Source organism: Chiroxiphia lanceolata, chromosome 1 (genome assembly GCF_009829145.1).
Source record: "Chiroxiphia lanceolata isolate bChiLan1 chromosome 1, bChiLan1.pri, whole genome shotgun sequence".
NCBI lineage: Eukaryota > Metazoa > Chordata > Aves > Passeriformes > Pipridae > Chiroxiphia > Chiroxiphia lanceolata.
In genome coordinates this window covers 48,152,760-48,166,456 of record NC_045637.1, presented here as the reverse complement: position 1 = coordinate 48,166,456, position 13,697 = coordinate 48,152,760, and the positions used below count along the sequence as shown (strand labels likewise).

Sequence of the window (13,697 nt, the reverse complement as noted above, 5' to 3'; positions counted from 1 at the left end):
AACACAGCAAAGAAAAGCAGAAGAAGAAGTTTAGATTCAGTCAAACTCCTTTATTCAAGGAAAGGCTACAGAATTGCACATGGACAGCTCACTAGCCCGTAGGCAAGAGATCTGATATCACTGATGTTTGAGGAAGCCAAATAAAACATACCAAAATCCCACCACATGAAAAATTTAAGATGATTTGACAACTGTTAAGTGACACAAAACCTTAAGTTACTTAGGCTACTCAGAGACACTGCCTTTAAAACAACTTCACACAAAATACACGCATAACAAAGCATTAAATATTCTATCTCCCTCAAAAGAACGTGTCAATATCCAGTATTGACAGGCTACATGAAGTTTATTTTTCATATTTATAGAAATTAATTTTTAAATTATTATTCTAGGAAACTAGCTTTTATCAGCTTTACACAGGAAAAAAATGGCATATTTTTATACATTAATTTTTATAAATTAAGGAAAGAAAGGTCAAGAAGGATAACGCATCTCCAGAGAATTAGTAAATGTGTGTGACTGCAGTTACCCAATTCAGTGTTTTGATGTTTTATGCAGCTGAGACACAAAACCAGACCACCCAGCCAGACTGCCACTCCAGCCAATTATCTCACACACTTGCACGCAAAATCCCAGTAAACAAAGTTAACAAGTATGGTGCTATGCATAGAGGTTCAGCCTTAAATCCTGTTTTTTTACCACTGCTCTTTTTTCCTGAAAGGTTACCAGTCCTTAGCTGACAATACACTGATGGGCTGGGAGCTAACAACTTCTGGGAGTCTGCTATTCATCTGTTCTTCCAAAGCATATCAAATACAAATTAAGCCAGAACACTGAAAAGAAGCTGACCAGCTTTACATGCCATTTTCACATCACAATGACATAAGAAGAATAAAAGCATGCACCCTTCTCACTCCAGTTTGTTTTTAAAGTATGAAGAAGAGGAAACCAAACAATATTCTCATAGCACTAAGCAGTGAAAACACTGAAAGAAAATATTAATGTTATATATATATATATACACATTATATATATAAAATATATATTTCTTTTTCTGTTCTTCTCTCTCAACTTAGACAAAAGAGCACCATTTTGCAAATACATTCATAGGAAAAGGAATTCCTAATTCTTATTTGAGAAGTTTACTCTATCAAATACTATTCCATTAAAGATTGCTGCTTGGTTTTTTCCCCCGGAAGCCTCAGCTAAGACTGTTTTCTCCATGTTTTTGCATTAAAAATTAAACACTCAAATAAGTCGTAGACTAGACCTTAGAAGTAAGCCTCAGAGCAGGAGCTGCAGAAGCACAGTAAGGAGGAATCTCATTTCAAACTAATATGTTTTTACACTGCCTTTCCCCAGAGGCCCATGAATGGATTCCAAGTTAGTTTACAAGGCTGCTTAACAACAGCCGCCAACAAAACACACATCTACAGGCCAAGCTCTGAAAAAGCATTAACCCACTAAGGAAAGTGCAAGAACAGATTATCAGTGTGCTTTGAGTCAACACAGTCAACTGAGCAGAGAATGTCTTCAGTCAAGTTGTGTGATCAGCTTCCACAAAGGCCCTTAGAGCTACAAGTGAGCAACCCTCTCCCTGTCCCTAGAAGTCAGTATGTCCCTTTGCCAATACAACCTATAGCCAGCTGCAAGGTAAAAGGTTAACTTTGAAGAGCACAATCTTGATGAAAACAAACAAATAAGATCAAACAAACAAACCAAAATCAACCCAAACAGACAAAACAATCAAACCAATCAAGAACCAAAACAATCAAAACAAACAAAACATCTCCAGAGCTGGGACCCTGCTATACCAGAAAGACCAGCAGCATTCATCTTTTATCCTATGCTAACATCCAGGTGCCCTTCTATGAGCCAAAACCATCTGCCATACAGAAAAAAGACTCTCCCATATGGCACCTGACCAAGGATCTTATCAGCTGCTTCAAACCTCAAGCATTCTGTCAACACACATACTGCCCTTTTATAAAAGAAGAGCAGTAATATTTACTTATCTTCTCCCTGAATGGAAACTCAGCATTTATTATTTTAACAAGCTTCTGTCTGGGCTGCTGCTTAGCTTCACTGCCCACTCTGGTGACCTATTGAGTCTTAGCTGCTCTAGGAAAATATCAGAAGAAAAAGAAAAAGTTAGCTATGTTCTTTAAATCCCTTATCTCTTGGATAGTTTGGACTCACTAAACTCCTTCATTTACATACTATTACTATTGGTAAGGATGTTGCCTTCACAGACCTGTAGCTAGTGTCCATCTGCAAAGCTGCAGTACAATGGTGGGAAAAAATGCTTCCAGAGGAAGAACACTATGCCACCCACAAACATTTCGCTATCAAGTTCTTCCAACTTTAGTATCTTCTCTATAAAGCTTTAGCACAGATGAAAGACACATGCATTTACAGCACCCAAAAATTAGTACAGCAAGAATCATCAAGGCATGACTAGAACCACCAGCATTCTAGCAGGAGAAACAACCTTCCGAATGACTTTCCTGCTGGTAGGTTTGTTCTCCTACATGCCATGCCCATACAACATTCCACAACATGTTATATCCCATGCTCCTCTGTAAAAGGAAAAAATACTGGTCTTCACCTGGGCACCTCTTGATCACAGAGAACCTTCCAATGAACTTGTTACTTTCCACCAAGATTCAAGCTGCAGAAGGTATTTCTAGTACACTTCTACTCATTTGGAGGAGAGGGGGAGAAAGACCATCAAGACAGTTACAGACTCATACAGTCAATAAAGGTTTTTGTGATGCAGACACACCTCGAGTCTCTCAACACCGAATACCACTTGTGTCCACTGCAATTATCAACTGTCTGAAAACTACTCTCCTCCTTTCCCCAAGTTGATAACCTGAACAACATTTCAGTGGTTCTGGGCATTGCCTACAGGCCTTGACACAATGAGGTTTTGCCTTGATTTCTACTACTTTCATCAAGAGCTGCAAAACAGAATGGACAACATAATTCCTCCACTGACTGAAAGGAATAAAAAAAAAATAAATTAAAAAATAGAGCTTTCACCTGTTTCTAAGCACAAGGAGAAAGAGCAGAGAAACACAGGCACTGGTTTTAGCACCTCAGGGACTAAGGACTCCATTGTTTTAGGTCTAGTACAACAGCCAGCCAAAAGATGATCCCCTCCCCACATCTAACTCAGAAATCGTATAGTTAACCTCTGTTTTAGCTTCTCCAATTTTGAGTCCGTCACCACCTCTTCATCTCTCCCTCCCACACACCAAAAGCTCGCAAGACTTTACAGAGATTAATGTAGCTGATGATACTGCCAGGTGGCAGAAAAGAACTGCTGATGGATGCCAGGACTTCTCTAGACACATTTGCTCAGGATGCCCTTATCAGCAGTTCTCCCATGACTGCAGTGTCTCATCATTGCTCCCCTCACTTGCATCCTCACAAGGAAACAGATAATAAAAAGCCTCATTAAGGAGTCATCTGGGCATAGCCTACAGGCTTTTTCTTCATTCACAATATAGTAAGGTAGTAAGTAGGTTTAAGTTATAACAGCCGTGCTTCTACGTGTCTCCCAGATGAAAATCAGATATGTATTAAAGACAACAATTTGTTTATCAAAGAGCATGCATGCATGCATTCACAAGAACACACAGACACATTTAACCCTTGCACATTCCATTACGTTTCCAAGAAATATGAAATAAACTAAGGCAGCACACTGAACTTCTAGAGCTTAATACGTGCTAGTTGAACTATGTCCACTTTCTTTATTTACAGTATGTCAATTAAACATACAAGAGAGAGAGCATTATGCCAAGGTAAAGATAACCAAGTTCAAGGACTACGACCCACCGTATTTTGATCTTAAATGTTTATGTAAAAATAACAAGCTTAATTTGTCGTGACAAATTCTTCATAGCTAAATATATAACTCTTTAATGCAAAAAATGAAGAAACCTTTTCTGAATCCCTTATCTCATCAGATAAGATTTATCATCAGCTTGTAAACAATCCCTTTTTAAAACAAACTAGAAAGAATGACAAATTTGCAAAGGCTGAAGATCCAAAGCCAAAAACAAACTACAAACGAAGTCATCTTACAACTGCTATTTGTTATAAACTCATGCAATATGAGCTCTTTAATTTACTGTTAAATATAACCCTTGCTGGTAAAAGTGAAACTTAAGATACTCATCAGCACACTTTATCTAGCGCTGGTTAGTGAAGAAGCAAGGTAAAAAACCAGAAAAAAATTATACCTTTCCTATCGATTTCACACACCTTCAGTACGTGTAGCTCGAGTACTAGAGATGAATTTTAAACTCACTCAGAAAATCTAGCAGAGAAAATAGCATGCAAAGAACCTTAAGTTAAACTCCTACAACTATATAAAAATAACTTAGAACAGAAAGTTAGAATAGAAAATATTAGAACCAAACTGCTTTAGGAACAGAGGTTCTGATATTTGCTAGAAATAGTCCAAGAGAAGTCCTGCTTTGAAGTAATACTTACTAACCTTGTGCCCAAAGTCACTGCAGAAAACGTTTCAAGTTGTGCTGGCTCCGGCACCAGCGCCTCGGTAAATACTCAGACTAAAGCAACCAAGTTACCTTCGGTTTTCCCCTCACACGGTTTAACTGCTTCGCAAAAAGTACTGCGCTTATCACTGCTTGACACTGACGGGTTCACCCCAATGTCAACACGGGAGCAAAGCCATCAAAACAACAGCACCCAGCCCGTCATGCACGCCACATACCGCGGGACGCACTTCGAGGAGAAGGCAGGCACTAGGAGGGAAGCCGGCCCGGGCTGCAGCAGCAGCAGCACCTGCCGGGCCGGCACAGCGCAGCAGGCGGCCCCTTCACCTTGCACCACCACCTCCACCTCCACCACCAACACGCCGCGGGCTCCGCGGCCGCCGCGGCGCAGGGCGGGGCGGGGCGGGGGAGTCGCGCCCGCCCTGCGCAGCCGGGGCGCTGCTCCGCTGCCGCCGCGTCCCGCCGGGCGGTGGGGAAGGGGCGGAGGAGGAAACCAACCCGAAACGGCGGGGCGGCCACAGCCCGGCTCCCAGCCCGGCTAAAAATGGCCTGACAGCCCGAGCGCTCCCGCCCCCGCCGCGCCCCCGGGGCAGGGCGCTGCCCACCGCGCACGGGCGCCGCTGCTCCCCGGGGCGGCCCCGCACGGTGCGCGGGTCCCCGAGCCCGCTGGGGCCGCCCCGCACGGAGCCCCGCCGCAGTGGGTTATTTTTGGAAGCTCCCCCAGCCCCCCCGCTCCCCTCTGCGGCGTCAGAGCCGCTCCCGCCGAGCGGAGCCCGGAGGTCACGCCCTCCCCGGCACGGGCGGCGGGCAGCGCGGGGCCGGGGGGCCTCTCCTCCCGCAGCCCCTCCGGGACGAGCGGCCCCTGCCCGCCGGGCCAGGAACCGGCCCCGCGGCCGCAGCCGCCACCGCGCACGCCGAGCCCCGCACCGGGGGGAAGGAGAAGCGGCGGGCAGATGGAGCCTTCGGGTATCACGCTCATGCACCATTTCTAGCGCAAGTGGAAGACGGCTGAACCTTCCTTTTGCTTTAGCGCTGCATTAGCAGTTTCATCTACAGACTGCACAATTATGCTGCAATTGACTAAATAAAGTTTTCTCTGGAGAGCCGAAAGCCCGTTCACTGTAGTTATCCTTACTGAAGTTAGCAGCCTCTCTCCTCAGACAATCAGTAGGTTCTGGTATGCTGACAATTTAAGTTGGAGGAGAAAAGAATTCTCCTTTAAGAGGCAAGATAAAAAGGTACCAAGCTTAAGAAAACGTTCATCCTAGAGATAACCAGATTTCATGGGACATGCACAATGCTGTTGCAAGGTTATATATATTGCTTTTGCAATGGCAACAGCGCTATGGTCCAGAAATCAACACTGAACAGCAAAGGGCCCTGACTTATAAAAGACAAAGCCAAATCCTGTGGATTTAAGAACAGTAACGCTCAATGAACATAAATTCACAGAAAGGTGCAAGTCTTAGAAAGAGGTTGCAGCTGTAATTTCCCTTATGATCTTATGGCATCTTTAAAAGCCTCGTATATTCTGGAATTGTAATAGTTTGAAGTTTAAAAATACCAAGACACAAAACTCTCCAGAATCACATCATCTGCCTGTCATGACCGAGTGATTTAACTAGCTATGGTGGAAAATCAAGTTCACACCTCAGCCTATTCCTCTGTGCCCAAATTTATGTGCTTCCAGATTAAAATAAGGCCCCTATTACACCTACTGAGACTCTTCAAGTTCAAGTAAGGTGAAATTACAATTTCACCATATGCTTTGCCATACTCCACTCTGAAAAGCTATTTCAGTCTGGCTTGAAGCAAGATGCCAACACAATTAAGGAATACTAACTAACACTGTACACCCACTGTTGTAACAATTTCCCCCTCATCCGCAACTGAAGCTGGCAACTCTAATATCAGACTTTTTAAAAGAAAAAACTCAATGTAAAAAAAGCAATGCTTGTTCCACTCTGCTAGAACTCGACTCAAGTAAGTCTAAAAGACTCGTGACTGGAGACAAAAGGGCTTGGAAAGGAATGAAAAAAAATCTTAAACCAAACCTAAACAATGGAGCCAGTGTTTGCAGCTCACTGTTAAATAACTAGAAGACTAACAGCACCAACACAAACCTCATTTCGAAACACAGCTTACTGATGACAACAAGAGCCTAACCAAGGGATTAGTTACCACAGTACACGAAGACAAGTTTACTCCTTGGTACTAGGGGAACAAAAATACCAGCTCTCCTACTCCAGGAACTAATGACTTCAACACATATTCCCAAATGGAAGTGTTTACATTATGTTTAACACTATACAAGATATTTGTCACTGGGAAAGCCAGAAGTTCAACAGATAGCATTCACACACCCACTAAGCACATGGTCTGAAAAATAAATTCAGAAGCAATATTGTTCAACACTTCAGTTAGTAGTAAAAAAAAACCCAAACCAAAACTATTAATTTTCTCAATATTTTGACCTTCAAATTAGCAAAGCAACAGTTTTATTGAATTCAAGCATTCAGTTTGAACACCACAAGCAGTAGTCTGTGACCAAAAATTATGTCTCTTCTGAACACCCAAATACTAAGACATCTTTTTGCAGAGAAATTTATCTGCTCTTTCTCTAGAAGCATGAGTTTTCATCACATTCAGCATCCAAAAGGAGAGCTTATCAACAACATGAAATTTTATGGGTTTGTGTATTTATTTTGTAACAGCTAAGCAGAGAACTAGCCAACTACACTAAGCTATTCGACCCTTTATAGACCCACGTAGCACAATACATACCCCTTCTTGCTTCATGAATAAGTTGAGGCAGTCAGCCAGAGCCTCACATGTTTCCTGGGATACTTCAGAGACCACCTCAACTTTCTGCAGCAGGGGAGAAGATATTCCTGAAAGCATAAAAATATTAGTAACATTAGAGGGACATTGAAAACTATATGATTATTTTAATTATTTTTTCCTCCAAGTAATACAGATGTAACATTCACATTTTACAGGAAGACTGGTGTACTGCAAGATCTGTGTGAGATAAGGTCAAGCAAAAGTAGCATTGAGGGAACCTTTCTTTCTTTTGCATCCTTTTCCTAGTACTGGCATAAGTGGCACATGAATGGATCAAGTTTCCCTTTCAGCATGGCTCAGAAAGCAGAGGCAATAAACCATGGCAGCAAGACACTGGAAAAGGGACTAGCAACAATTTCCTTTTAACCACTTTCTAGATTTAAAAGCTTCAGAGTTGCCAGGTGAGAGAATTCAAATAAAAAGGATACTGCACTAATTTAATATAAATTAAAGTGAGAAATGTAGCTTTTTTTGCCTTCTACCATGTATTATATAGAAGAGAAAAAGTTTACCACAGGGCAGCTAGAGATTTAGGTTTGAAAAAAAAAATGGCATTGTAACTACAAGCACAGTGAACAATAAAAGGGGAAGATTTTATTTTCATGGACTCATGCATAAGTAGTACAGCTTGCAGAGCAATGCCACCTCACATCCTGACTTCTACGACATTAAGGGGCTACAAGTCTAGAACCAGCAGGAAATCATGATAACCCAATCAGTTGGTAGAAATTATTTAATATTTGAGTCATTCTTTGAAGTTTTGTGATGTGCAGCAATTCCTCGGAAGTCAAGCAAGCCATTCTCTCAGGAAGAGAGTTGCAATTAAAGTATCAGGATCAGTTGACACCATTTAGTAACACAGGTGCTTCAAGCTGATGTCACACCAATAAAGATGAAGAGGTCCATCAGTGACAGTTCCTGAATTTATTTTTCAACTTATACTGCTTCTGCAGGACAAGATACAGTATATATACACACACATTAATTGTGGTCTTTGATACCAAAGCTCACTATTGACTCAAATTGAGTCTTACAGTAGCTATTAAGAACAGCTAGCACCTCTAGAAGGAGGGCCAGCACAGTGAGTGCAGGAGCAGGAGACATCTTTATCTGTAATATACAAATGCATAAATCTCAAAGATAACTGGATTCAGAACAGCATGCTGAAACAGTTATGGAGAGAATTTTAAATATCACATCCCAACACAGCCATTTTTATATTACTCAAAAATTTTTAGAGGAAGCTCTACATGGAAGGATTTCTAACTCAGAGATCTGCATTCTTCTGGAGCCATAGGATTCCAATACTTTAAAGATAGCACAACAATGTGAGAACTGGGAGAACTGCAGCAGTTACTGGGAGACCTGCAGAGGTTACACATGAACCCAGAAACAGTTCACTGACCTATCAAGTTACATTCATTCGAAGGAAAACAGGAACTTATTACTGCTATTGGCCAAGACTAGCAGTTTCTAGGAATGAGACAGTATCTGGTTTTGCTTTACTATGGGTTTTGATTGTTGAAGTTGTATGTTTCCTTTTTCAAAAAAGCTTCCTCTTTTAAAAAAGAATCTCACTTGTTCTTCAGGTCAGCAATATGGAGTCTGAGAAACTGCTCCTACATCTACCAAAGGGAATTTATCCACTTCAGAGTAATTTTGCCTGAGAAGACCAAGAATTTAAAATCTGGCATAAAACATATGGCAAAGGTCTGTGGAATATATCCCATTATACCATCCCTCCACTTCCTTGCATAATTTTGTGATTTCACTTCATATCCTGTTTATCGTGCTTCAGCTTTCATTGCATTTCTACTCACTACAGGACAAATATTTTGAGGGAGAAGAAAAGTAAGAAAGTACCTGTGAGGAGACACGCTCTGCAATAAGCTACCAAGTACAAACTTTGTTTTAAAAAACCTTTAAAGTGAACTTTTAAAAGAATTATATTCTTACAATGCTACTCAATAAGGACTATAGCTAAAGGCAGTTCCCCTGGATTTACAGCCACTAATAAAATTTCTTTCAATCAGCATACTCCTTAGTTGTTTCTCCAAATCTGAAATCTTAATTCTTAGCAATTCTGATAATGTTACTTTATTTGTATATTTTTCAATGAGGAAAACAGTCCTATATTTTTAAGCTCCTGAAAATTTAATTTTGGTGAAATAAAAGCATGTTTTGTTTTACAGAAAAAAAATCAGTTGCCTGGCAACAAACTGCATTTTAAAAAAATAAGTTTTACCTTTTGTAGCATCCAAGGATTTAACCATTGCAAGAAAGTCTGAAATCTCTTTACTGAGTCTTAGTTGGCATGCTTGTGCTTTCTGAAAGACAACAAGGATAGCTAGTTCAGACGTGCCTTGTCCTAAGGAAAGCATAAGTTTACTCTCTTAACTATTTTAAATTTGGAGAAATTTAATTTTAAATTTTTAAATTTGGAGAGCATTAAATCTTAATGAAGATTCCCAGCCCAGAGACTGATATAAAAAATTGAAACAAATTACTTGAAGTACTTCAAAGACACAAAGAGAAGATTTATGCACATTATATCACTGACCAGCTTTTATTTAAATTAGCATAGCAAGTCAGCCCCCAAAGCTATGTACCACTTTTCCATTTCCCCATCTTGTTTATTAAAGTTTAAAAACCCAGGAAGAGCATTTTCTTGTTCTTTGAGAAACCTAAGGCCAAAATAAGCAAATTCATATGTTAACTGATGTATGGCAAGTACAATGACATGGCAAGAACCAACCCTAAGATCATATTTCAAGCCTGCATTTGAACTTGGAGACAGTTATCATAGAATCATAGAATGATCTAGGTTGGAAGGGACCTTGAAGATCATCTACTTCCAACACCCCTGCCACGGGCGGGGACACCTTCCATTAGACCAGGTTGCTCAAAGCCCCATCCAACCTGGCCTTGAACGCTTCCAGGGATGGGGCATCCACAGCTCCTCTGGGCAACCAGTCCCAGTGCCTCACCACCCTTACAGTAAAGAATTTCTTCCTGACATCTACACAAAATCTCTCCTCCTTTGGTTTAAAAGCGTTCCCACTTGTCCTATCACTATCTGCCCATGTAAAACGTCACTTTCCTTTTTTTCTTTTTTATAAGCCCCATTAAAGAATTGGAAGGCCACAATTAGGTCTCCCTGGAGCCTTTGCTTCTCCAGCTCTCAGCCTGTCTTCATAGGAGGGGTGCTCGTTCCCTGTGATCATCTTTGTGGCCCTCTTCTGTACCTGCTCTAATAGGTTCATGTCTGTCTTGTGCTGAGGACCCCGGACCTGGGCACAGCACTCCAGGTGAGGCCTCACAAGGACAGGGCAGAGGGGGTGAATCATCTCCCCTGACCTGCTGGCCACGCACCTTTTGTTGCAGCCCAGGATGCGCTTGGTGTTTTGGGCTTTGAGTGCACAGTTCACAGTTATCTATGACATACCTTCTTCTGTCAGTTGCTGAGAACTGCCAGCCCCAGCTATCCTCCCACCTCTGCTCTGCCATGAGCTACTTAAGAGTTCTTGTACCAAAAGGTATGGTACAAGCCACTTGGAGTTTGGTCACGTGAAGATTTTTGTATTGCAGTGTGAACTTTCCCTTAAAATAAAAGGTTTCAGAAGTGTATATATAGCAAAAAGCAAGAATTGCAGGCTGAATGCTAGAATTACCAAAGACTAGTCATTTCCATTGCAGGTATGAACAGTCACTGTACAATGCATCTAACGTGATCTGAGGTGATAAAGGACCATTTCTAAGACACTTTGTCGCCTGTTTTATAGAGGCAGAGCTCACTGAAGGTGAACTTTGTTATCCTTCAGTCTTGGGGTCGCTAACTACAGTATTCAAGGCTCCCTCTCCTGGCTGAAAGTCTGAAGCAGCTTTCTATCTTGCAATAGTTCTAGCAAAATTGAGAAACACAGCCCTGTAGCTATGATAAACATGCCATTTTATTCACACAGTCTGAACAGGAAAACATGACAATAAGCAATGCAAATGCAAGCAGCATTTAAGCATCTGTAGGAAAAATCATCACCTTTAGCCAAAAGTACACTAAAGTATTTCAACACAAATGAATATCGACTACCTAGATACATGAGCCAAATAAGTACTCAGGACATACTTTCAGAGTATCCTGTAGGTCTGTAACAGATATTGCATCATCTTCATCATCACTACTCAATTGTTCTTGTGTGCAGTAATGAGTGCTATATGCAGAGTGGTCTTCTATTGCTTCCAGCCAACTCTGAAAAGGAAAAACCAGAATTAATAAACAAGAGCTGGAAAACAAGGTAGCATTAATTTTAAAGAAGAGAATTACAATCTGTCCATTTTTTGCTGTTTAGTCTATAATCATGCTAAAAGATTCAATATCTTTACTTATGTTATGAAGTCCTGATGTTAAAGATATGAAACACACTGCTAATAATGCATCCATAGCAAGCAGTATGCAAATTATTAATTACAGAAGTTATTATATTTTAATGCCTTTGATAAAGAGTCATTATTACCTCTCTAGTTTGAGAAGGAAGGCTATTTTTAGGAATCTTGAAACGATGAACAGTGTCATCAAAACATCTGACAGAAAAGAAGCAACTGTCTGTAGATTTTACCTAAAGCGATGTGGAGAAAACACAAAATTAGTATAATGACTGAGTCAGAAAAAAACTGAAAAGTAAGCAAAGTAGAAAATTAGTCTTAACTCAGAAGTTTTTGCCTCAGTCTTGATACAAATAATTATAGTTTACAAGTATCTTGGTCAGAAGTTTTTCAAAGTGTGCCATTACATCACGAACAAGAATATAGAGGTTCTTTATATCTAAATAATATGTTTGCATTTATTTGCGCCAGTTGATTCAGATAAAATCTCAGCAATGGTGCAAGATCACCAAGATTGAGGAATCTGTACATAATGAAAAGCAAGAGTCACTTTTCATATAATATGAGTGTATATATAAGTGCAGTTTAGCAGAACTTATGGTGCCAAACTAGGACAGGTTAGTTACAAAAATACTGAAATGATTCTAAATGCATCTTCCTGTGTATTATAAACAACACTTGGCCTGTTTTTCCTCTATTCACCCATTCCAAAATGGGTGAATTGGGTTCCCACAAGCATAATGGAATGTAGGGAAGTTTTCCAAAAGTCGCCTTCAGAATTGATCAGTTCAACTGAGATCAGCCTCAGTTACACAATCAGTCACAAGTAGCCAATAACAGCTAAGGAGGAACTAGAGCTTTGCTATTCTGTATCACATGCTCCAAACAGTCGCTTTGCACAACTGACAAACCAAGGTTTCAGGATATGTTACATTTGCTTAAATCTTCAGGACTTTAGAAAAGTAATGAACGAGCTTTATGGCCACTTTACATATAAGAATACTTTGCTCGACAAGAACAAGTGTTTCTTTCAACAGCACAAGCTTTTTCCCTATTTTATAACAAAGATCAGGTTACTGATCTAGCTGAAGTTTTCATTATCCAGGTACAACTCAGTATTACAAAGCATTTCACTTCCTACCGTGCAGACAGCTTGTGTTAGATGCTTGCATCCCTGGCGATGATCATTGTTCACTGCATCAGCTCTTTGAAAGAAGAAGAGATTTAATAAAGTGAGGATAAGAATTATTTAAAATCGCTTTTCAGAAATTTAAACACAGAACTTACTGTCTCCGATACCAGGAAAGGACTCCATGTTCTAGAACTATCCAGTAGAGTTTCCACCCAAAAAATCGTGAGCTCTAAGAAAAGAATTTAAAGAAAAAGAAGAAAAAAAAGAAAAGGGTCAGGTAAGGTTAACAGAATACATTTAGTGTTCTGTTAACAGGCAGCTCGGTGTGCAGCTGCAGTAAGAGCTGCAGGTTGGGCTCTGGGTGGCGGGAGCTCGAGGCAAGAGGCCATGAACTGGTGATAAGCCTTTGGTTAGCAAAGGGCACAGTGACCTGTGGTGCCAGGAGCCAAAGACTCAGCAGCTCAGAAGGAAGACGCCAGACTTTCCTACTAGACTGAAGGGATATAAAAGCCATGGGGCTCCTTTTTTCTGGGTTCCGCCTCGGGGACACCAGTTCGAGCTGCTATTTTGTTCTTGCACCATTACTAAATTATTTTAAAGAATCTACATATCTGAGACTCTGTTAGGGAAAACCTTACACTGAAGAAAACTTTAAAGATTTCATTGAGGAACATAGAATTAAGCATTCATGTAGACTCTTTTTTTAAAAAGGGAAAATAGATTCACTTGAGCAACACAGCAAAACAAGCGTTAAACTCTCTGACACCTTCAGAGAGTTTAAACATCTTCATGTTTTAAAGTTTTCAGAA

The 13,697-nt window shown here is 40.6% G+C and overlaps 1 protein-coding gene across 5 annotated transcripts in view; it reads right to left on the bottom strand.

The window, feature by feature from the left end:
- The window catches only part of OSBPL1A (oxysterol binding protein like 1A), a 76,133-nt gene that overhangs the window by 43,531 nt on the left and 18,905 nt on the right, over positions 1 to 13,697 (bottom strand). For 3 of the 5 annotated variants that reach the window (XM_032697321.1, XM_032697305.1, XM_032697314.1), the window contains exons 10-15: positions 13,044 to 13,117; positions 12,898 to 12,961; positions 11,888 to 11,989; positions 11,500 to 11,622; positions 9,622 to 9,703; positions 7,317 to 7,423 (exon numbers count right to left, since the gene is read on the bottom strand). In XM_032697321.1, the coding sequence (XP_032553212.1) occupies positions 7,317 to 7,423; positions 9,622 to 9,703; positions 11,500 to 11,622; positions 11,888 to 11,989; positions 12,898 to 12,961; positions 13,044 to 13,117 (552 nt within the window). The other 2 variants (XM_032697339.1, XM_032697329.1) reach the window with 2 other exon arrangements.